Here is a 26784-nt window from a genome sequence, read left to right on the forward strand (position 1 = left end):
AAACAAATAAAATATTAAAACAAGAATAAAACCAAATATAGATATATAAAACAATTAAAACAGAATACATAAAGAAACACGGAAAAGGGAGGAAGGGTCAGTGAGAATCAGGGAGAGGGCACCAGACGAAACAAAAAAAGTCTTCTCTCTCTGGTGAAGACTTTGATAGAAGGGGACAGATGAATCTCCCTGGAGAGGAAATTCTAAAATTTTGGTGCTTTCTTGGGTTGCCACCCATCTACTCTCAGATGGCAGGGGTATCTGAAGCAGGGCCCCCAAAGATGAATGCAGTGGTTGGGTAGATTCATATGCAAGATATGCAGGCCCCCAGGAATACAGGTCTCTGCACTGGGTCTGGAAGTAAATTGGGAGCCAGTGTAGGTGGAACAAAGCTAGAGAGATATCCTCAGAACCGCTCTGGCCGGAATTCTGGCTGCAGCATTCTGTACCCACTGTAACTTCAGGACTCTCTTCAAGGGCAACTTCACACAGACTGCATTGCAGTAGTCTAATCTATATGTTTTTGCTTCTTTGCAACTTGCTGTCACTTTTTTAGCTGCCTTGAATATATAAATATACTCAAATATATACAGGATATAAGTATTTTAATAAAAGTAACAAATATTCTCACTTCACATACATGAAGTGCCTTGATACCAGAAATATATCACATTTAAAAGTCTGATTGGTTGATTCTCTAATACGATAATACATCACATTATAGAATCACTTAGTCACATCAGACTAATCCTAATTACAGAAAAGTGCACCCAAGGATTTCAGAAATTTGCCCCATTAGGTGGACATTAGGAAATTTTAAGAAAGTCATGGGAACACTTTCACAGACACCCCATGCCATGTCTTTAAGGGACACTGGGGGACACTTGCTTCCTTGGATTCATCTAAGATCAATGGAAGATCTTTGAAATCTTTTAGAAGTTAAGCAGATCAAATTCCCAAAAGGAAAGGGGAGATTCAAACTTAATCAGGACAAATCTATGAGAATCTGATCTTCTCTTTTTTGTCTTTGCTCTTACCTCTGAGAAATAAAGCTCAGGTCACAAAGTAAAGCAGCTGCTATCTTGGGAGAACTGATGAGAAGAAACATTTCTGAGATCACAGAGCTCCATATACATATTTGCTTTTTTCTATGTTTTACACCCATATGCCAGTTAACATACTGGAAAATGATATTTAGAAGTCCCAAAAAAGCACCAACACAAAATTAGCATACTACTGACAAGGAAAAAACAAGAAAAAAACCCTGCTACTCAGTTTAGAAACTAAGATTTTAAAATAAGAGAATTATTCATGACATTGTAGCCTGAATTCTTCATAAAGAGGGTGGGAGTTGTGGGTGGGGTGTGTGTTCTCAGTGAAGAAGTTGGGTGATGATTTAAATTTCACAAAATAAAAAGAGTGTGTACTCATAAACAACACATCAGGATATTACTAACCTTTAAACAACTCAGTAGCTTCTGCAGTCACATACACAGTTATAAGTGGAGGCAAATCTGTTGAATGCAGGCCACTGTATTAGATGGCATCCCTCTCAAAAATATGCACGGATCACCCAGTTTTGGTGCCAAGGTTTTGATCACATAGCTGTGTTGTCAAAGATTTCATAGCCTTGTTCTATTGGGTTATAATGAATACTGGAATATAAGGTCTACATGGTAGGGTGAGGAACAAAGTACCCTGTAAACTGAAAGGGTCAAAAAATTTCCAGTGCCATTCTGGTTTAAAATGATAGATATTTAGCTTCATTATGTTGAGTTGCATTTGCAAGCGACATACCAGCTATTTATATAACAGTCTCAACAAGCAATCTACTTTATAAGATCATCTGTACAACCACTCTGCGAAGTTCTTCATTCGTTTGTTCATTCATTCAAGATATTTACTCAATTTTTCAAAAAGGCCTACACATCAGATTACAATACACAACAAGTAACACAACATAATAAAACATCTAACAAACACTGACAATAAAAAAACCCTAAAAAAGACTCATCAACAAAACAAAGTAGTCTAAAATTTGAAAACAACAAGAAAAGAACCAAGAAGCAAATCAGCAACGGTAAACCATTGTTTTAGCCAACGTTCTAAATGTTTCAATATAAAAGAGATGAGCAGGGACGGGGGAGAATAAGCCTCCTAAGGAAGAGAATCCCAAACTCAAAGTTCCCACCAAGAAGGCCCTGTCCCAAGTAGCACCTGTTGTGTCTATGATGGCAGGTCGTGCCACCTAGGGTCTTTTTGAGTTGGTAGTTTTATATGGGAGAAGGTGTTCCTTGATGGAGTAGTTGTTACTCCTAGATTTATATACGGAAAAGGGGATGAAAAATAGTGACATGACCATGAAATACTTTAAAAAACTCAATCTCCCAGTTGTAATCAAACACGGACTACTGATGATACTGGTTTCTAAAATGATCGTTAAAATGGACGAAACTAACTTATGGAGAAATATGGGTGGTTACGAAAGAACAATGCATGGAAAATATCACTTCATAATGTGAATTCCATGTGGAGCCTGCATTTGTACAATGCAATTTCCACGCATATTACTCTAAGAGAGTTCCTCTGTAGAATCAAACTGTTATACCGGAATTGGCTCCTACTGGTCTTCCAGAAACTTACAGTAAGAATGTTCACGGGACAAGACGGTAAGCAGCGATCCCTCCCCCTTACTGACTGGTAGTGGACTTCTCTTAAAGCAAATTAATTACCCATGTAAAGTAGCTGCAGCAGCTGTGCTTTGGCTCCTTGTCTTTAACCCCATCCTGGATTTTATGGGGTTTAAATCAAAGATATTTAGAGATGTTTTCTGTAGCTAAGATTTTTGCACTTGGTTTGCCCTTGATTATTTCTTACAGTGGGCAGCATTCATTGGTATCAGGTTATTGCCTGAACCTCAGAAATACATCACAAAACATGTTTTAAGATTTTCTCCTAAATATTCTGTGTCAAATAAATTTATGTGAAATGCAAACATTTGTGGTAAATGGTCCAAAAATGGGTTGAAATGATTCAAATTATAACAAAAAAGCAGAATACTGCAGTTCAGAGAATGGCAGTGAAATAGTTAACAGACATATGCTGTATAATTAGGAGATGCATTAATGATTATGAATAGTAAATGATTTGGTGCAAGGAAAAAAACCTTAGTCAAAAGGGACATGCACCTATCTTATGTGTTTTTTTAGTAACTGTATACAACTAGAGGTTTCTGCTATTAAGAATCCTGCATTATTGGTGTAAATACTTCCAAGGGTACATCAAATTGTAATCTTTCATACGACATCCATCAAACCAGGCTGGAGATTTTGACAAACATTAAACACAGTAAGGAGGCAATTATGTATGCATGATTTAATCTGCAACTAATTAATATGCAAATTTATTCATATGTTAGTTACTAAATTAAAAATGCAAAGAAGCCCTTATGGTGATTCTCAAAAATTTTGCACAAACAGAACATTTAAAATGTAAGAAAAATGAAGTTTTTTTGAAAACCTGCAGCATACTTTTAGCCTTTTAGAAACCTGTTGCATGGAGAAGGTTAAAAATATTTGCTTTAATACTGGGAAAGGATAAATGGAGTGCTAATTTGATGTGAGAATGTGGGAAAAGAAAGGTTAAACAGGATTCTATCAAAGTCTTATGAGATGCACACTAATTATCAAACAAACTGTATTCTATACCCAGTTCCTGTAAGTTACAAAGAATTTCAGAGCAAACATTGGTCCTTTGACTGATCTTTTTTTTAATGGGGTGTGTGTGTGTGCTTGTTTCTTCTTTACATGGACAACTTGGTATTGAATTAAATTGTCTCTTCATATTAATGAATTTCATTTCAACCCAATGAAAACAATAATATTTCCAGTCCATAATTGCTAATGTTTTGGTGGTGAGAGGGCATAGCAGTCTTACTTATCAAAATGTACCCTGGAATACTAAGATCCCCCCAAAATGAGCGGAGGCTAAAGAAAGCTGTCTGGGAAACAAGAATGACGGATACTGCCTCTTAATTCCATCCCAGACTCATCTTGCAGGAAAGAAAATCAAAAGAAATCTCATCACTCAGGTTGTTAATGCAGTAGCCTTTATTCTTTCATTGCAGATTTGCAAAAGGTGATACCAAAGATACTGCAGAACAGTAACGGAAAGGTCCAGGGAATGATTTTAACCGTCATCACCCCTGCAACCTTTCAAAGGTCTCCAACATATTAAGGATGAACGAGAAAAAAATTACACCCTTCATATTTGTGAGATTTTTGGGGACTTTTTTTTTTTCATTTACAGTTTGTGTATGTGGAAGAGAGAGGTGAATATGAAGTCGGGCTCCAAAAGAAGCAAAGATCCTGGACAGCAGAGTCAAGGAGTACAATCAGCACATCCCAGCTGCTTCTTAGGGTGCTGGACTTGAAGCCATATTCACGGTTTCAGCCAGGTCCGTTAGAGCCCAGGGGGCTCCAGAATAAAAGGGAAGTGAAGCTTGCTAGTACTATTATTGCATCTGCAGTATGATTCTGTTCCTTCTCCTGTTTTTTTTTTTAACCCATTCTGATGCCAAGCCGAAACAGAATGCCTGTTTTGTGATATGCATGCCAGTTCAGCAAGGGGTGGGTGAAAACTCTCGCTACTCCGCTGTGCTAATATAAACAAGTCTATTTTGATATCCTCCCCCTGCCCCCAATGATACAAGAAGGATGTTACTTGGACACGTCTTTTGCACAGTGATCTGACTGTGATGAAGCTCAAAAGTGACAATGAGGGTAAACAGAAATGGTTAAAAGGGGTTGTGAGAGGTGATATGCGGAAACAGAAAAGTTAAGAATAAAACTGGATTTATGGAGGAAGCAGGCACTTGAGTTTTTAACATAAAACTCCATCTCAAAAGACATGGTCAGCGCACATTTTTTCTCCATGTAATATCAATAGTGTACACGTACACTGTACACGTTCATGTTGAAAGCAGTGGAAATTGTCCTCCCATTTATGCAGTTTATTGTTATACGAAACTGCTATACAAATGGGAAGCCACCATGGACTGAACTTTCTCCAACAGAGAAAACAAAATTCTGAATAAACTACTTTCACATGGGAGACAGGTAGCACTTTCTTCAAGGTTTACTGCACAGAAATCTGATAGGCAGTTCTCGATTTCTGTTAAGACCTGAAATAAATGTAAGGCTTTTAAAAGCTTAAATGTACACATTTGTGCATTCATTAGGCACTGCTAAATCTAATTTGTTCTCTTTACTATAACAGGAAGCACATGTTTAAAGCAATCTGTTTCCTCATACGAATGCTTTCCTGTCTGTTTGAAAAAAAAATTGCAACACACTTTACCCCAAGTAACCAAGAGGTGATCGTAAATATCCCTAAATAGCATTAAACAGATATGAAAGACATTAACACTTCCAGAACGCCAAACTAGTATTTTTTGTAAAAATCTAACAGATGCTCCTAGGTCAAAAAGTGAAATGTGTGTTTCCTGAAGGGGGAAAAAAACTAAAAAAAAAAAAAACCTCATCAGAATCATAAATGAACTGTGAGAGGAGAAATGAGGTGTCAAAGAGCGAACAAAAGGATCCAGTTCAGATCTCCAACACACCCTCACCAAAGTGTGAGTTGCAATAAAAGATCCAAATTTAAATAGAACTCAAGTTTTTCAAATCAATATCCTTTGAAATCCACAAGGTGGCATTCATAACAAATGAGGGCTGCCTATGCAGAATCTACTTAGGGCAGTCAAACTTTTCCTTTAAAAAGCTCTGAGAACCAAAATCTCAGGCCACTTACAAGCACGGAAGGGAAAGGATGGGGGAAATTAACTCAGCCAAACCAGGAATTAACCATGTATTTTAACATTGTGTTGCCACTTAGCTGCTGAGAGTTGTTAGAATGGGTCTAGAAAAACTGAAATTGCATGTAGGATGTTTCTCTGGTGTGAAGAACAAAATACATCCCCACCACCACTACGTCTGAAAAACAGGAACCATGTAGAATTGGCAGACTGCCCTGCTTAAGAATTTAGGATCAGTATTAAAGAGAAACAATAGCCCAGAAATGAAGTCTAGGGAAGTGCACAGGTGCAGCTAAAACATCCTGTTATCTATTAGAGATTTACAAAGGAAAAGAAAACTTCCACCCTTTAAACCATTTTTAACATTTATGACTGGGGTGAAAAAGGCTAGCTAGCTGTATACAGTAACACGTCAGACATTTTATATTGGAACAAAATAAATAGGTGCAAACGACCATTCTTACTGAAGCCCCGGCAACCAAGGGGTGCCCCATGGCATGTAAGGAACAGCGTCACCAAACAGCCAATTAAAAGAATAGTATTGATGGGTTTGGGGACAGGGGGAGATCCTGTCTTGTTATAGGAGCATCCTACAGCCCAATGAGACAAACACACACACGCACAAGCTGTTGGAAATCCTGGAAAATGATTAGAAAAATTCACCACGAAAAGAAAACTTAAAATGCCTTTCTTCTTATGGAAGCTAGAAGGTCCCTACTATAGGATCAGCAGGGATTGTTCTCAAAGGATATGTAGCCTGAGAATAAGATACTTGAAACCAGGTTCCAAATGGGGTTCTGATGAATGTGTTCTTATGCTCATACTGAGTTGGTGATCATGTGAAGGCACCTATACCCAACATAAGGCAAATATTTACTGCAGTGACAAGACTTACAACGGGGAGAAAAATGAATGCATTTTCTAAATAAACAGATGAAAGCCGATTAGGATGTAAGCATATTAAAAAAAAAACATTTTATGTTTCTGCCTCTTGCTCTACACCTCGTCATTTCGTAGGGCTCTCCCTACAAGGGATGCAAGATCATTCTATAGCACTTAGCAGAGTCCGATCTCATACTCAGGGCTTTTTTTCTGGGAAAAGAGGAGGTGGAACTCAGTGGGTTGCCCTCGGAGAAAATGGTCACATGGCTGGTGGCCCCGCCCCCTGATCTCCAGGCAGAGGGGAGTTTAGATTGCCCTCCGCGCCGCTTGGCGGAGCCACCAGCCATGTGACCATTTTCAAGAGGTTCCGGAACTCCGTTCCCCTGCGTTGCCCCTGAAAAAAAAAGCCCTGCTCATACTAATAATCAAAGGGTCATCCACAATCCTGCCCCTTTAAAAGAAAGCAGTAAACCCCACAAATACATCAAAACAGTTAAAACGATTAACTATTCACTATAAAAATATCCAAAAGACATAACCAAAGACAAGAGCACCAGTTTGAAGGTATACATGGGCTACCTCTTAAATGCTTTTTTCAGTTGAGTTCTCTGATACCCTGGGCCCATCAACAAAAATAAGTTGTAAAAGTCCAGCAGAAATGTTTAAAACACAGTTTTAACACCTTTTTAGTTTTAGTGCTATTTTTATTTCTCTATATCTCTTGCATAAGTTCAAAGGGGAGATTAAATGGCAAAAAATTGACCTAGCTTACATTAATGCAATCCCAGTGAATCCATGGGGATTACACAGGGACAGAAAAATATCCTTACAATAGTTGCTTTTACCTTATTTGCTTCTTCTTCATACTTCTGTGTACCTTTAAATAAGATGCATTTTCAAAATGTGTGTTGTTATGCCATAAATTCAATTTTTTTTTCTTTCAGAGCTTTTTTCTTTTCATCAGAGAATTCAACTATTATATGCTCTTTTCTACCCAAAGCCCATGATGAAACCCGTGAAACATTTCTTAGGACACTGTCCTTCCTGTGTGAAAAGTCTTGCAGAGGGTCCCAGAAAGTTCTTTACAGATATTTGGAGTATATTATGCGGAACTGGTTCCCTGCATTGACCAGTGAAGCCATTTTTAAAGATTAAACTGAGACGCTATGCAGCAAGAAGTACAATCTGATGTTGGCTCTGGCTTACTTTAAGTGAAGTCTCACAAGCATGAACTGGCAAGCCAGCTCTTGTGAAAAAATAACAAGAGGAACAAAACTAAAGTAAAACCATCATCGTTTTTACTGTCCTAAATACACGATATCAAATCCTTTCACCTGGAATTTAAATCTAAGACTTCTAAAACATCATATTTCAACAAAAAATACTTGTTTCCTAAAAATAACAGAAAGTAGAGTACTTCACTATATAAAAGAGAAATCCTATATATTTGATGGACAAAGCCAGCGTCCACAAGAAATCCTGTGTCCCCTGCATTACCTATATTCCTCTGAAGAGGGAGTCTATGTTTAAGCAAAAACCCAGCGTTCTAACAAGAATGCACCTAGGTTACTAGCAGCTGAGAGGGAAAAAAGCTAACACCATCATTACTGCTTCTTTCAGGACCAAACACTCATATATATTTGAACCTCATTAATACGATGCCATATTACCCAATTTATTTTTGATCAGGAACAAAACATATAACATGAACACATCATTCTAAATATATTCTTTTTTTGCAAATTACTTAATATTAAAAAGCAATTTTAATAAAAAAAATGTACAAAATGTCACTTCACTACCCTCTTGAAACACCTTTCAACACAATGGGTTTTTTTTGGAAGGGTTTCTGGATACCTTATTGCCAGTTTTGGTTTTCAACAGAACGGTTTGTCAAATTTAGTTTACAAGGTACTGTAGTTAGAAGACTATGAAACAGGGAGACAAAGATATTCTCTGAATCTATTGCGGATTCCAAGTAGTTGTCTGGATTATGTGTGCACCACTAGTATACCTATATACATACACTCATCACACAATGATGCCATAAACAAGGATAGAAGGTGTCCCATTTACAGGTCTAAAACAACCTGGAATGGGAAAAATGGCTGGTGCAGGCTCAGGGGCAGGTCAGCAAACTGTAACCCTTTAAGACAGGCTGTAGAAGGAGACTCTTTATTGTGACCTGTGGTCCTGATCCACCAAAGTCATAAACTTGAAACCAAGGGATTGTATGCTGAGTTCTGAAACCTAATCTGATACAAAGGAAACGTTTTTAAAAAGTGCTTTCCTCTTATGCAGACAGCAGCAGATACAAAGAAAGCAAGCTCAGGCCATGTGCACAATGATGTAACATGCAGATAAAATTACTTTTTGGGATTGTAATCCATTTGTTCCCGTTAAGATTCCTCAGGAACTTGTGTTAAAGTTAAAAAAATTAAGAAAGGAGGGAGAAGCTCTTGGCCCCCCAATCTGAAAAGGAAGGCACACACCAAGACTGAATTGACTAAAATTCTTGTTGGTCTCTAAGGTGCCACTGGACTCAAATCTAGGATCAACTAAGGCTTTATAACATGCCTCCACAGCTAAACGGAATTTGTGAGACACTAATTGGCTCTAGTAAGCAAGTTCTATATAGTTTCTAGCTGCAGGAAAGCTACAAAATGCTCGACAGTATACTGCAGTGGTACTCAGGTGGTACTCCAGAGACAGTTAAGAACATAAACCAACCACTCAAATAATGTTTATCACCTCAAGAAGACAGCGATGCTCTGCAATGAAATGAAGTCTTTTCTTGCTTGTTCAGGTCCAGAATTCTTGACTAGCTCTTCTCATTCTGCCTTCATTCTTCTAACCGGTTAGCGGTGCTGTTTCCCTTCAGATCTCCGTTCTTTATGCTGCACTTACAGTCTTTGTTTTTAATCTCGCTCCCTGACCAAACTGCGGGTCAGCTATGTGTCCTCAGCTGCCTCCACTACCTTTGCTGAAATTCCACCAAATGTATAATGGGCTCTCAGCAGGACTGGCATTCATTGCGAGGACAGCTGCCATCTTCAACTTAAGTTACCTTGAGGCTTCACTAGGTCAATGGCAAATTGGTGAGCACTGCACATTTCTAACTCCTGGGAAGCCCCACAGTTTATGGCGATTGATGATAGGGCACCCGCCGGAAGATCCTGCCGGCAAAAATGATGTTCACATCCCAAATGCAGTGTGGGTTTTGCACAGTGAATTTAGCTGGGAGAGAGATGTGAGGGAGTGGACAAAAAAACTGGAAAACACTGAGAGGACAACGGCAGCCACAAGAACTTCTCTTCAATTTTTTTTTTTTCAATAGAAAAACTGGAAATCTTGGGGACAGCTGAAAACCTGTGTGGAATGTTTTCTTTTCCTTGCAATGAGTGAAATAATTTTTAAGACCAGGATTTACTCACTCAAAAGATGTAGTATTTAGATTGTTAAATAATATAATATAGTGTGAGTGATATTTCCAGTGTGTAAAATGTATTTTCAATGATATGTTTATTGTTTAAATGAGAATTATTTTTCCACAATTCATTTGCTATAATACAGTATGAAAATTTCAGGGTTATTTCACACATGCTGGTAGTCTTCTTGTAACTATCTAAGTCTGTTTACGTACAAGTAATAAACTTCTTCTGTTTATTGCAAAATACGTATTTTCCATTTTTAATTTTTATTTTTGCTTGTTTCTCAGATGGCAAAAACATGTGCTAAGGTAGCATAGGGTGCAGAATTTTTTTTTGCTACTGTTGTATATGTTAGCAATATTGCTTACAGAGTATTATTATTATTTACTATTACTATTTACTATTACTATTATTATTGATTAACCAAAACACACAAAATGTACAATACTCCAATACCCATAATAACTTAAATTCCTTTTTTGAGGAAAATGTCGTAAATATGTGGAAAGCTAGTCATGAAGAGGGGTGGAACATGGTATTAGAATATCTAAAGTGTAATAATATTATCCCAAATAGGAAGGATTATGATGTGTTTTTGAATTAATTGAACTTAAAAATTTGTTATTCCCTTTTATTTTATTTCTTTTTATTTTAATTTTTTAATGCGTACAGAATATTAACTGCAATCCTAAGAACTTTTCCCTGAGAGTAAGCTCCATTGAATAAACCTAAGTAGGATTCCGAATATAGCTGAGGATTGCTCTCTAAGGCATTGGTTATTTATGTATTTTATAAACGTGCCTAACAGTACAATTTAATATCCTATGTTATAAACAGGCTAAGGTTCGATATGGTCAATATTGTATACATTTCAATGTTACTCATAATTTACAATGCCCCTACAAAAACCAACCAACCAACCTCGAAAAGTGTTCTTTCCTCCTTATGTCTTAAACATTTCTGGAAATTTTTCATCTCTAATAGGATTAATACGGTTAGTTGTAAGAACAATTTACTACTGAATAGCTGAATGCACAGTTAGAAAAAGTCACAGGATATACCTTAAAACATGTTGTCCTCTTTAATACCATCACACAGGGGGAAAAAACCATCCAGAGTTCCAAAAACAAGTTCTTTCTGTATTTCATGCTCCTTGGTTTTGATCAGCGAAGACAGAAAGTTTTCATGACCTTGTCTTCATCCAAAATGGTCTTCAGCTACGTGAAAAATCCTAAAGCTCTAGGGAATCCAGGGTAAAATTGTAAGATTACCTTGCAAGAAGATTGCCTGGTCCAACTAATGTAATGAAAACAGTTGTTTGTATGTATTATTTAAGCAGCATGTTACCATGTTTAGTAGGGATGCTCTTCACCATAATGAATATAATTATTTCAGTGTGGGATTAGAATTCTATCTATCCTGAGTTCTCACCCAGCCAGAACAACTCTCCTTGCCACAGTTTCTATAAGCAGATGCGAAAATATATCAGGTGTTTACTTAATTTATCTTATCGGAAATATTGATAGCTCCTCTCTCATTTAAATTAGCTACTGAGGTAGATTTGATCCTGATGGTTTGGTTTTAGGCTGCCTGTCCCAGAAGCAACAGGAAACTTGGTTCAACATTGAGAATTTTATCATAAGCTGAAAGAGACGCATGGGTTCCATACAGTTAATACGGTTATGCTTATTCTGTGATACTTGCATTGCGGAACTGCTGACTATGAAATGCTTCTTAGCCATGTCTCTTCCAGCTATTATGCAGCACCTGCTTATGTATGTATTTATAATTAATAACTACATTAAAGAAAAACAAAACCTTCACATTGGCTCAGATTCTAGGTTGAAGTATGAAGTTTCAACAAAAATACATGTTTGACGAAAGAGTACTATAATATTAAAAATTCAAAAGTCCTCCAGTGAAACATTTTTTACATGTTGTGGTGTTGAAGATGATGGGTGGCAGAGTCTTCTTTGAAAGCCCCGTTCTGTGCCTCTGCTAGTATCCATAAGGCATCGATATACATTTCAAAAGAACGTTTTGAAAGCACAAGTATTATATTCTTAATGTACTAGATTATTGCAACTGGGAAAGGGCATGCATATGATTTCACATTTCAGTGTTTTTAAAATAGCACAAGAACTTTTAGAGTACTGGGACCTTTTCTTCAACATCAGTCTCCAACCGGTAAGACATACAAAGGGAAAAGATTTAAAGGGCTAGCAGGCAGGGACCAATACTGAAAAAAAAAGCACGTTTTTTCAAAAGGGACACCTAGAAAGGTCAATAATTCCACTGTAAACATCCAAAAGCAAAACCAAAACAGCAACAGCTGTTTTGGACCAGAATAATAAACTGCAATTAGAAGCCATGACATTTGAAAAACAACAAGTTTGATCTGACACAACATTTTGAAGCTTATCTCTACAAGCATGAAGCCTAAAAACTCATTTTCTAAAGAACAACGTGATGTTCAAGATCCTACCAACAAACAATTGATGGCATAAGTATGTACCGCAAAGACATGTTAGCGAGGTGTTGTCAGGCTCTAATATTTGGCTTGAAATTTTTTTGGTGGTGCCTGGACCATGAGATAATTTTGAAATGCTTAAAGCATTCATTTGGACAAGGGAGTGTGCCAACCAGCTTGCCCACAGCTGCAGCCTGTACTGAAATGTCCCACTATTTCATTGAGTCCATGGATTTGGGTTTCACAGCCCCCGTTCTACCAATTACCTCTGCTACGATTTCTGCCATCACCACTCAATGTCGCCTCTGAAGGAGTTAGGGCATATTCTTTTATTCTTGCACTATGAATGAATTCAGTATGATGTCAGACTTGGTGTATGTACTATGAAAATGGCCTTGTGCCCTTTTTACAGAGAGAGGTGGGATATAAATATTTTAAATAAATTAAATGGATAAAATAAAAGATTCCAGAATTTCCTCAAACTGGGGGAAAGTTATGGTGATGACAAATTTTACCTGGTTGCACAAAGCTTTCTACTGACCGGGCAAAAGTGCCCTTCTACCTATAAAAAACAAAAACTGCTTCAGACAATGGTAGGAAAACTTACATGTATTATTATTATTTGATTTATGCCCCACCTTCCTCCCAAATTGGGGGTGGGGGCAATGTGGTTTACATAAATTCTCCTCCATTTTATACTTCCAACAACCTTGTGATGTAGGTTAGGCTGAGAGTGTGTGACTGGCTCAAGGTCACCCCGCAAGCTTCAGTGGCAGAGCAAAGATGTGAACGTGGGTCTCCCAGATCCTACTCTAACCACTACACCACACTGACTCTCATCTGTACTTCACTGCAAGCAATTAAAAACTAAAGTGATAAGCCTGTCTGGGCCCAGAGGAGTTAGCCGTGTTAGTCTGTAGTAGCAAAATCGAAAAGAGTCCAGCAGCACCTTTAAGACTAACCAACTTTACTGTAGCATAAGCTTTCGAGAATCACAGTTCTCTTCGTCAGAGTCCCAGAAGCCTGTCTGGGACTCTGGCAGTGTAAACTCACTGATTCTATGATGCTGTAGCAGTGAATCATGATGTTTGTATTTAGAACTGATGATACCAGTTAACTAAGCTACAGCCAAGTCTCAGATGACAAGAAAGGAATTAATATATCAATATTCAGTCAAATTTTATGCAGATTGTACTAATCAGGTACAAATTAAGAATGGACGCCCAAAGCACATGATATTCCTAATATGGCCTGCAACTGTTGAACAACAGCATGCACTTGTGTACATATCAACTCATTTTTCAGAGACTGAAAGAAGGAGGGGGGAGCAGTGGGGGGGAGGGAGGGAGGGAGGGAGGGGGAGAGAGTGAGTGAGTGAGTGAGTGAGTGAGTGAGTGAGAGAGAGAGAGAGAGAGAGAGAGAGAGAGAGAGAGAAGAAAGAAAGAAAGAAAGAAAGAAAGAAAGAAAGAAAGAAAGAAAGAAAGAAAGAAAGAAAGAAAGAAAGAAAGAAAGAAAGAAAGAAAGAAAGAAAGAAAGAAAGAAAGAAAGATCAGGATAATAGTTGCTGATTTCCACCTCAATGTCATGATGCAACATGGCCATGAAATGGAACTAGTGGGAGGAGGGCTAAGTAGACACGGTCAGACCGCATGAGTCTTGTAGATTTCTATTAAACAAAGTAACAGGGCTGCAATTTTATTAATATATTTACATTATTTATAGTCTGCCTTTCTCACTGGGACTCCAGGAAGCTTTCCAAGACATATACGGAAGACAGGACTAACATTCCCTAATGTGACACAAAGATGTCACCTGGGGGTAGGAGGATTGTTCCGCTTCCCAAATTATGCCTCTAACTGCTATCTATTTCCTTTCTGAGATATGCCAATGGCTCCCATGCAATTTATATGGGGCACTGGGCTGAATCCTACAGAACTGCAAATAGAGCAAGATTGCAGAAGGAGTTTTTGCTGCCTCCTCAAAACCACGTTGGCTTTCTGTACTCCCGGAGGGGGGACTTCAGCTGAAAATGAGAACGATATGAATTGGGGCACAAGGGAGATACAATCAGAAGAGGGAATGCTAAAAAACTGTCCCATTACAGAAGAATTCATCCAAGAGGTGTGGCAGGATGGCAATTCTCCTTTTTTGCTACAGTCATCCATGATGTATTCCACACCTACAAGAATCCCTCAAACCTGGGAGCACTGTTTCATAGAGCACAGGAGGCTACTGTGAGGGGGCAACAGCCTTATTCCATCCATTGTTCGACAGTGTCTATCAGAAAGCAACAGGGCTTAAAAGGACTGCTGGAAAATGCAGAATGTACTCCCAACTTCAGAAACAGGGGAAAGGGAGCAGTGGGCCATTTATTCTATCCTTATCCCATCCTTAACAGTGTATCTTCATTTTCAGTCATAAAAATAAAAATAAAAGCTGTCATTCAGTCCTAAAGCATTGTAATTGCAGACACTGTTATGGTGGGGGCTGGTTTCTACTGACATGCAGAGGGACATGACCGTGTGTACAAACAAGTTTCTGGAGGTAACCAAATATCTTATCTAAATTGGTCATTTGTTATAAACACCTGGATGTATTTTTAATTTGACAGATCATGGGTTATAATGCTATACTGTGCTTTTTAAGATGAATGTTAATAACAACTCATCTCTTGCTTTTTGAAAAGACTAAAAGCAAAATCCATATTAATGTGTGAACAGACAGCCATGTTATAAAATTAGCTATGTATAGACAAAAGCAAGTTGAAATTAATTGTGCAATGTGGCATTCCATGTAGAACAGTTTTGGCTATATGTAGCTTTTATCTTGTATACTTCTGATTAAACTGAATAGGCGGCCCTAATATTATCATGGTATTTTATGAACAGCAAAAAAAAATGTATACTTTATTTTTCAACTTATTTCAAAAGCATGTATTCCACCTGCACATGCTAAATGTCTTAACATACAATTTCATTTAACAGAAGAAAGATTTAGTTCAAAGAGTTGTACACATATTTCCCACACTGTGCTATTATTTCTGGTTGTTTCATTCATTTGTTTGCATTATCCTACTATTGAAATTCCATTACTCCAGCATCAAATCCTTTAACATTAAGGACTTTATTAATTAAAATACAGTTATAGTCTCTTGCACTGTTTAAATTCTGAGATATTATCTCTGCACCTGGACAATCTTTTTATATAAAAACAATGCAGCCAGACCACAAAGACCTTTATTAGATTTTCTGGAGCAGAAAATGAAAAAGACATTTGGGTGTGGAGTGTGTGTGGGAAACTTCTGTACATTGTTAACTGTTCCAGATCAGCTCTTCAAAATTTGAAAAACAGAAAATCAAATAAACTCAACGCTTTGAAGAAGTCAAAAACACACCTTTCATTCTAAATTTAGCTCCTATTTAGGACAGATTAACAGCTAAAGAAGCTGCCAAATATCAGACACCCTGCCTGTGTACTCTGCCAAAGTTTTTGTCTCTTTGTTTTTATTTTTATTAGTTCAAAAGAAGCCTTGGTGCATCGAATAATCTTATCTCAGAGGTAGAGAATTCCACAGTCCCCACATAAATTAAGATACTGTAAGGGAAAAAAATGTGATGCCATTCATTGCAATAAATGGATATTAAACTTTGGGAATGTGGGGTCTCCACATGAAGGACAAAATTAGTTTTCACACATACTTAGGGTCCATAATGCCTAGTAAATGTTGCAGAAACAGCTGTGATTCACAGCAGCCAAGAGCATGTGCATAAGAGATCACATACGCATTTAGGTTGCTTCCTTTACTGATGAATAGTTAAAATACATCTAAAGAGCAACGTGTCAAGGAAACCTGCTGCAAGAAGCCTCAGAAGAAAGCCACCAAGTCCATGTAAATCCAGCGTGCATGCTAGACTCTCCTAGGGCATAGCCAGTTTGTTTAAATACCATTATCCTATAACTACTGGTAATCTAAGGCCTACTTCACTCAGGTATATAAATCACTCAATGATTTGGGCCCAATCCATACTTCAACTAAATGGTGAGGTAGACATGCAGTGTGGCTGCTACCCACACTGGTCTGGCAATGCTTGAAAGGAACACACAATGTTCAGACTCCAACAGAAATCGTTGCAGCAGAACTAGCCTATTACTTGGTGTTGGCTCATTTTTCAATCCAATCACTCTGCACATTCAGCCAGAGGGTTACTGAGTAAATACCATCCCTTACAATATCTGGTGTTTGATTCTCAAAGTGCTGTCTTACTGAGATTAATTGAATTGGCATGATCAGGCTGATGAGAGGACCAGCCATTTAGGCCAGTGATTCTTAGACTGGGGTCTGCACACCACCAGGGTTCATGGCCTTCCAGGAGGTGGCTGGAGATCTCCCGGAATTACAACTGATCTCGAGGCCACAGAGATCAGGCCTCCTGGAGAAAATGGCTGCTTTGGAGGGTAGACTCTATGGCATTATACCACACTGAGGCCCCTCGCCAAACTCCACTCTTTCCAGGCTCTACTCTCAAAATCTCCAGGAATTTCCCAACCTGGACCTGGCAACCCTAACTATGGGGTAAGCAGCGAGCCTTTGGGATATCACTTGTCATGTCACAATAGACAGCTGCAGCAGTGGAGCAGCAAATCCCTTATCTTTATAGCTTGTACTTGACAGTTCCCTTGCCTCTATGTTCATCCCCGATAACCTCTGGGTTCTTTGTTTCCCTGCTTGGTACACTCCCCCTTCCCTGCACCCTGCAAGATCCATGTGAGCAGAGAAGTTACTTTGGAGTGCTCCAACTACCCCCCCTTCCCCCCTGCACCTTTCTCTGGTAGAAGATAAAAGGTTGGGAGGAAGAAAAATCTCACTGTTTACCATGATCCCACTCAATGAATTTTCAAGCAGCTTGTGAAATGTAATCCTTCATGTAGGACATGCACTCTCTGTCTACTGAGACCAGGGCCCGGCCGGATTTGTTATCGTTTCGCTGGGCCTGTGAGACAAAGATGTTCCACCAGGCATATGGTTGCGGTAGGGCCAAACACACACACACACACAAAACAGAGAAGAATATAAAACCTGAACCCCTCCCTGCTAGGGCTGCCCTTATCTTGTCAAGCTGTGCTTGTTGCCTACCGATTGCCGCCATCTGACTGTAATGAGTGTATATTTTATGAGTGATTTTCTCTTTTAAATCTATTTATGGTTTTAACTGTATAAATTAATTCTAATATGTTTTAAAACTGTTGTAATCCGCCCTGAGCCCTCCATGGGGGAGGGCGGAATAGAAATCCAAAGTGAATGAATGAATGTATGAATGAATGAATGAATGAATGAGCTCTCTTGGCAACCTACAATCTGTATCTGGCTTGACCTCTTGAGTTTTTCATTGTCCCCAGTTACACCTGGATGAGTCCCACAAGATTTTCAGGGCATAAGCTTCCAAGAGTTAAAGCTCTCTCAAAAGGTCATACTTGGAAAATTTTATTGGTCACTTAAGGTACACTAAACTTAAATCCTGCTGTTGTACAGCAGATCAACAGGGCTACGTACCTGAAACCCAACTACACCCAGATTTGGTGAAGAGGCTGGCTACAAAAGAAGTCCCTACCCCATTTCTAGCTGAAACTGTAGGTTTTGTTCATGTATGAGAACAAGCATGTTCTTCTCCTCCCACACCCAAGCTCATCACCAGACTGATGTCAATATGCACTCTCCACTTGGACTGTCCAGAGATCAGCTGAACATGAATTAGATATAAGTTGCTTCCCAACTAAGTTCCTCGGTGCTTTCAGTGATCTATTTTCTGCATTGGTTGGCAAGGAGTGGGTGGAGAGTGGTCCATGAAAAAATTTACACCCAAATAAGGGTCCTTGGATTGCTAAAAGTTGGGAAATGCTGGTTTAGATGGTAAGACAGTTCACGGAGAAAAGAAATAAAAACTGGAATGATCTCCAAATTAAATACAACTGAAGTTTCCTCCTGAACATGTGTCTGAGATGACAAGTAAATTCATTTCCATGGAAAATCTTTGATGTTATTAAAAGCATTTCTGAAAAGGTACATGAGAAAGGCATCTTCTCCCTCATATATGTAACACAGTGATATGGAAGCCAGTTGTCTGTTGTAGAGTTCAACACAGCTACATGCAATTGGCTAGAAGAGATGGATCACATGGGAGAGAAACATGAAATTGCCTGTGCTCAAATGGTTTCATAATTCACATGCAATTAATAGTTACATAAGACTGCACCGTGAGAAAACAGCCCCCCAAATGCTACAACTATACTTGAGGAAACACAGAGGCTAGTTTGAATGTACCCAACCTGCATAATTTCTGTGTCTACAGGAGTCTAAGGCCAAGAAACTAGTATGTGATGTTACCCTTCCCAGCTTGAGTCACATATGGAATGGTATGTAGAGAAGCAACAGCAAAATGGTTGTACATGCAAATCCTTTTGTGTCCCACACATCAGACCAATGTTTCTGGGATTTTTTTTTTTTAAAAAGTGTTGGTCCAAAAGATGTGTCTATCAGATATATCACATACGCTAATCACTGAAGTCAGTTTCCAACCTCCCGGATTTATAACTTTTAAAAACGTGAATAAAGAATCATAGTATCAGACTCAGTCATGAGATCAGGTAGTCTTTGCAGCTAGTAAACACATTTCAACATACACTACCGATTTCCAAGTTATTTTTTAAAACGTTTTGCACAGAGGGACAATATAAAAAGTTTCTTCAAGGATAAGAAGAAGCTAACTGCTTATAACTTAGTGAACTAGTAGTTACCAATGGGATTAATTTCAAAGTGTCTTTTTCTAAATAAAACAGTTTATTACCTTACAGAAAATCAAGTCAATTTATCAGTCAGCATATCTGTATACATTTATGAATATTTGTTACAGACATCTGTGCATTAACACAATTCCTGAAGACGTTTATAGGCAACCGTATGAATATTCAATGAGCATTTAATACCCATATTTTAATAGAAAGCAAATAATATTTCCATTCTATCATCTAAGTACAATATAACCTGTTTAGTCAATTGATGCATGAGTAGTTTCCTCAACCTAATAGCATCATCTACTATGATGTGACAAGTTATATTATTTAAATATATATTAGCCCTTTCACAGGATGTAGTATTTTTAAAAACCTTTGTAATTTAACTCCATTAATATTATTTTTTTTAAAAAAAAAAAATTCCCATGGCACATTTAGACGCGTAATGCACAGCTGAATAACTGTTTATTGAAACTTGCCTATGAACCTAGGATCACTAGAGATATGCCGAATTATGCTTCTCACAACGACATAGGGCCACGTCATCAGGAAAACTGTTTAAGAAAAAGGTTTTATTTTCTTCTTTTTATGTTTCAAACACTGAATTGGTTTCACTGTACACCTGCAAGTAGAGAGAATATGAAATCTAAACTTAACAGCAAAAAAAAGAGAAATCTTTTCGCCAATTTACTTCCAAGCTTTAAATATCTTGCAGGAAAAGCTTAAAAACAACAAAACTTCTGAGTACTTCCTTATACTGCCATCTACAAATGTTTCACCTTCTGAAATACAGAGAGATACAGCCATATGATTAAACTAAACGTGTGGGACTCCACTGAAGTCATATACAGCTATAGCCATTTCACTGTCCAACAAGTAGCGATTAATTTTCTAAATGTAAAAAAGAAAATTCAGTTCAGGACTGGTTCTAGAAAGTAAACGGATAGGAATGAGAAGACAGGCATCAAAAATGCACAAGCATTGGATTTATCTACCAAAATATATTAGAAAAAGATTTTTTTTTTAATATTGAAGATGGAAAACATGGCACTACATCTTTGGAGCCCCATGAGTATAACTGTTGTGGGACTTTTCATGCAAAAGTAATTTATGCTATTCCAGGACATACAAAGGTACACGGTTTGATATTATTCACATAACAGACTGGCTTGAATCAAAATATAAACAGCTGCAAAATATATATCATTTGTAGTTGTCATAAAAGCTATTAGATGCTAAAGTTTCCACTAAAATCAGCTGCTTAGTTCAAGTACACACACACACACACTCCCTATAACAATGCTTGAAAAGACTTCAACTATTTCTTGAAAAAATACTTAAATCATTTGATCTTACATCTGCACTGATTTTCCTTTGATAGCCCAAAATGACTAATCCTTATTTTGCTGTCAACTTTATTTTCAGTTCTTAACTATTTTCAGCAATATGCATATCCTATATCATGAATGTCCTATTAATCAAATACACTCATTTCAGTCTGTTCACTCGTCACTTTTGTTGCAATGGAGACCTTATGCGGAATAAAATATTTTGGAAACATCAGATGGAAGTTTAACAAAAACAAAATCTAGATATTTCATTTTGTTAAACCGTGTACTTTTTTCATTCCTTTTATTTACTGATAAGAGACCAGAAAAACAGTAACTAAAAATACAAGTATTATAATATGACAGTTTTAAGTATTCTTTACTAGTCAATGTTATTGATCATATGTTATTCTAGTATAATACTATAAATGCCTTTGGGATTGCTCGGATTGAGGTGGATTATGGGCTGTGTTTCACTGTAACCCCCTTTCCAATATTAGCACAGTAAAAAATTAAAAATGCTTGAGACATTTTTCCACAGCAGATTTTACTAAATAACCAATAAAGGAAGTCCACTTGAAAGATACCTTATTGCACTGCTGCACATTTTTTAGATTAAAAATTTAAGATACGGAAGAAAAGAAGTGTACAGTGGCAATTATAAGTGTCATGAAGGTAAAAGACTACTCACATAGTTGCTACTGCAAAAATAGTTTAATTAATATCATGCACAATTCTTAAGACAAAAACAATATATACATGCAGACTATTTCATAAAAGATGGGAGGGAGAGGGGGAGAACCATTTGGGTACAAACTGGCTCTGGTTTCTTTTTTATAATATAATGCCATAGATAACACCTGGATTCAACTGGTTGACACCTGGAATCCCACACACTGAACCATCTATTTGCACAGGTACTTCTACAGTCCTAGTTCAGAAACTTCAGCTGAAAATGAAGATGTCCTCCCTCTATTCTGGGCAGAGACCCATGCAAATGTTTCATAAATCCTCTCCACAAATCTCTTTTAACATGCAAATCCATAAATCATCATAATACTGACAAAGAAGTTAACCAGCACGTGAAACTAATGCGTATTCTGTCTGGAACTGTATACTGGTAAAATAATCCAAACTAGGGGCACTTTTCCAGTGTTCTCTTTACAGTTGCACTTTAAAAAAATGAAAAAAAGTCACCAGTTTCTCATCCCTTTGATCACTAGACAAAATTTATACAGAGTCCTCATCTTCTCTCCAGACGTTATGAATAAATGTTCAAGAACTGTATAAAACACACCCTATATCATCGCTTTTTCATGAACGGAACTAATGGAATTGCAAACACATAAAGGTAGACAAGGAATACTTACTGAAGATGGTAAACCTGGAGGAACCTTTCGAACTTTCTTTGTCTGTACTTCTGAAAAGAAGATACAATGTGACTGTCAGATGAATGTTTGCTGGGCTCACACCCTGTGCTATATTTCCAGGTCTACTATTGGCTTTGCTCTAAAATTTCGTATCTTTAGAAGTTTCCTTTTTGACACGTGGAGGAAAAGGAGCCCAAAGTAACTCACCCACAGAGGAGCTGTGCAGAGGCCTCCTTCGCGGGTTATTGCTAGAATACTGATAGTACTGAGAGCCAGGTTTGGTGGGTGAGAGCGCTCCGGGGTTGCCCATTTCCATGTCACCTCCGAGAAGGCTTTGCTAAAAGACGTTGGAAAAATAGGTATCGTTACATTGAGCATTTCCCCACTAGCTTTTTTATTCTGACTCAAATAACGTGTGCAAATACCTCTCTATGCCAGGCAAATTAAAATACCGTATCAAAAAAATACATTTTCATACTTTACCTCAGATTTCCCCTAATAATTCTGAGAAAAGTTTATTTTATTTTCTGCAAAACGCATACCTAACATCACTCTGAAACTTAATAGAATACTTTTATATATAAAAGATATTTTCAACTTTTTTTTTGTCCAACAGCAGAACGTATCAACTTTTTTGTAAATATTTTAAGGAAAGATACCAACCTTTTTTTTTTCTTATTCAAGTATCACATTTAGCAATACATAAGTTTCCCCTGTTGCTAATATTATTGACCAGTGTCTAGAAAATACTTTTGTTGTACAGAAATAAAAGTGTCTTTGTAATATATCTATGTATGAAAAACAGCAAATAGTCACATTTAAAATATAAAATGGGTCCATCAGGTACATGATTTATGATTAAGATGTGAAAATAAAAATGTATTTATTACAAAAATAAACTGGTTTGGGAACATTATTTGGCAGGGGTAAGATAAAACAAAGAAGACCACTTGAACAGAGGAGGATTTTGCAAAGTACTGACTACTATCTGACTACTATCACATTTGTATTATTAAGTAGGAAGGTGAATATTCACAAATACAAAATGTACTTACTCATGAATGGACAATAACTAGTATGAAACTGGAAGAAATGGCATCTGAACACAATAACAAGGAAACAGCAAAGACTACGGCATTTTCTAAAAAAATCTATTGCTATAAACTACATTGAAACTTACCCATAATATATAAATCCCCTGATTATACTCTGCATTGAACACATTGTTCTTTTAATTTTTCTGATATGCAATAAAACAGGTGCAGATACTACCATTTATATGATGAACAAATTTTCCATTTAATAAAGAAATTTTAAAATTAAGTACCAAAAATCTAACTTTATCGTTACTTGTAATCAACTTTTACTGACTGAACTAATTACTGTACTTGATAAAGTACAGAATGTGTTTTCCCTAATCTAAATTCTAATCACCATGTCACTCACAACAGACTTAGTAATGCTTCACTAACACACTATTCACATGCAAAACACTCTAAATAGGCCAATTATGACTCTGCCCCTGTTCCCTGGTTAACCCGCTGAGAACTGAAAAATTTCACAAGGCAGTCACCAACTAAAACAAAGGCGCCTTGTTTTAAATTAAGACAGTCTTTTTGATTCTTAAATAGCTCAACAAAGTGCCATGTCTTCGTCTGAAAGCAGTTGGTCAAATATGACCCATGAGCTGGAAAATACTCGGCAAAAAAAAAAAAAAATCCAAAGATAACTTTTCTTCCTGGGAACATGTATTGATTTCTTTTACTAAATGTGCAACTGGTAAATTGCTAGTGGATCACCAAGACATTTTAAATAGTATTGTTTAGTTTCTAACTTTGTGCACAATCAAAAACAATAAAAAACAAGGACACTTTGTTTATACATTCGAATGTTAAAATCACAATTTGTTTGGCTCATAATTGCTCGGTATGTTCTAACATGGACTACTTTTTATACTTTTAGCAAGAAAAGATTCTGGACATGTTGCATTATGGCAGGTACTGATATCTAACACACACACACACACACACACACACACACACACACCAAGTTAAACTGTACATAAGCTGAAATAAGCAGCTGTTATAAAGAATCAGTGCAGACTGAAGGGATACATATTATTATACTATTACGTTTTTTAAAAATGGATTTGCTAAGTAACACTTCATACATCTGATGAAATGGGCTTTGGCTCATAGAAGTTCTTGCCACAATAAGTTTCTTAGTTTTTAAGGTGACCGAATCCTCTCTAATAAAAATTTGCCAATTCTCCTCTGAGTATTCATAGTATTGTGTTTTCATATCTCTTAAATACCTGAATCATAAATGATAATGTAACTGGAGTGGGGTAAATGACAGCAGCTATAACAGGAATAAACAGAACATTAAAAAAGTATTCCAAACTCTTAGCCAAGTTTACTCAGAAGTAAACCCCACTGATGCTGATAAGATTTTTTTTTTAAGGATGACAACCCTAGATAGGTTAAACAAGAAGCCATACTAACCAAGAGTGCAGAACAGTAAGGAAAGGTTATGAGAAACTGCACTGAGAACTACAAAAGCGTCACAGAGTTACCACAAGATTTATTTTTCATTCAAGCAATGAATGAGTGTTTTGCTGTTATGCGAATATACATTTGGGGATGGGGGTGGGTGGGATTTGGGGCTTTATTCTGCTGGTTTTAAATTGTAATGTTTTATCTATGACTGGGAAGAAGCCACCTTGAATGATGAGGAAAAGCGGGACATAAATATTTCAATAAAATCAATTAATTAATCTGGCATGCTTGCAGGTCGCCACAAGGAATTTGCATATCCATACAGTAACGGTTTTCACGGCAAACACACTACTGGCTCTTCCTGTCACATAAGCACTTCTAATTTTGTCTTTATTTAAACCTTTGTTTTTTATTGGAACAGCGAAGTCATTCTTCTCAGGCAACAAAACACGCCTTTATGTGCTCTTATGGGGGCTTCTCTAAGTACTCCACTGGGGAGAACTAAGATAAATATATATCTACTCATTCTGAGGTACTTGTAAATAGAACAATGGGCATCGAGAATTGTTCAGTTACTATTAACATCTTGTAGCTGTGGGAAGGAGAGGCCATAACTTAAGATTGGGCCTTTCAAAGCTTAAAAAGTGAAATCTTAACTCTAATATCTTCTTTTCAAATTGACCTGGAAGATAACTTTTACCTTCCTGCTCTCCAATAAATATATGAGACCTGTACATTTAATATATTCCCCACATTATTATTTTAAGGTATAATTACCAGTTTCATTCTTTTTTAGTTAAACAGTGTAACTCTTTAGAGCTACTTTAAATTTTCTCTTCTGTTTCCAAAGAATGTTTTTCATGCACCTTGGAGGGCTGGCATTTGAAAAAAATGTAAGTCCAAAAAACTCTTACGAGTGTGGAACTAGTTGTGTAGTTCTCTGTATCCCATATGTGCTGTGGCAAACATGATTCCTTAATAATTTAAGGAATTTAAGGAGTTACTCTCTCTTTTGTGAGAGTAACTTCTATTGAATTACATGACATGGAATAAAGGAACAACAAGTTCCACGGAATGACACAATACTTGCAAACCTGCTCAGGATTGCTCCAGTAATATAGGATTTCTTTTGCCTCCCTTGAAGCTGTTGCCTCAAGTTGTAATACTTGCTGAAAGCAATCATCTGTATGAATGACTGCAAGTCCCTCCGGAAGCATATACCAAGTAATGTGGCTAACCTTCCAGAGCATTGCATGGAAAAATAATAAGACAAAGATATACAGAAGATTAGAAAATAGTACAGTGCCATCCACTGAATGGAGGTGCAACATATGTCAATCATAATATTATCATTTGGCAAAACCTTATAAAATCCCCCAACACACTTGATTCATTTGCATTACACACTGCAGTATCTACTTTGAGCCCTTTTTAGGATAAAGTATTCACCAATGTAACTCAATTAAGTCCTCTTTGGAAGGCTGAACATTTACTTAGGGTAGCGATAAAAACTGTGTATTCTAATGTACATTCTGCCCTTGCTCTTTCTCTTCAACCTGGCCTTTTCTTCACACAAGACACCTTTTCATAAAAACATGCACTGGGTACTAAATTCTACCTTGACAGGCCAAACAGTGAAACCAGGAATTAATACTGAGTGGGCAGAGAAACATAACAACAACAACAATCCTTTATTTCTCATGTATTGTGAAACTTTTTTCCCAAATCAGAATGATTGTTTTCCATTACTTTTTTACTTTAATTTTCTACGTACAAACACCCATAAACAAATGATTTTTAAAACATAATGACTAGGAAGTAGATTTTTAAACTATTATTTTTAACCTTAATTACAAATATAACTAAGATTAAAAAAGGATGAGTGGTGCCTTACTGAAGACATAATTAATTCACATAATAGGTAGATGACTTTGAATGGCATAATCTGCAAAAATAATAAAATTAATATATACATATTTAAAACCAGGTTAGGGAAAACATTTCTAGGGAATGGAGTAGACTTTCTGGATATGTTGCCTATTATTTCCTCTGTCACTCCTATTAAATTGTGATCAGATATCAAACATTGCTTCATGGGGATGGAGAACAGAGGGGGGGAAATCTTAGATGAAACCAGATTACACTCCTTTTCTGAACATTTGCCAAATGTTTGTAAGTTGAATACATGTTTGGGCATTCCT

The 26784-nt window shown here is 37.1% G+C and overlaps 1 protein-coding gene across 7 annotated transcripts in view; it reads right to left on the minus strand.

Moving 5' to 3' along the window:
• Positions 1-26784, minus strand: part of TCF4 (transcription factor 4) — a 389972-nt gene that overhangs the window by 134609 nt on the left and 228579 nt on the right. For all 7 annotated transcript variants that reach the window (XR_008597497.1, XM_054986184.1, XM_054986181.1 and 4 more), the window contains 2 exons: positions 22293-22422; positions 22086-22135 (listed from right to left, as the gene is read on the minus strand). Coding sequence is in view for 6 of the 7 variants with exons in the window: in XM_054986184.1 (XP_054842159.1) it covers positions 22086-22135; positions 22293-22422 (180 nt within the window). In the remaining variant the exon portion in view is untranslated. The remainder of the gene's footprint in view (positions 1-22085; positions 22136-22292; positions 22423-26784) is intronic.

The sequence above is a fragment of the Eublepharis macularius genome, chromosome 8 (genome assembly GCF_028583425.1).
Source record: "Eublepharis macularius isolate TG4126 chromosome 8, MPM_Emac_v1.0, whole genome shotgun sequence".
NCBI classification, from domain to species: domain Eukaryota; kingdom Metazoa; phylum Chordata; class Lepidosauria; order Squamata; family Eublepharidae; genus Eublepharis; species Eublepharis macularius.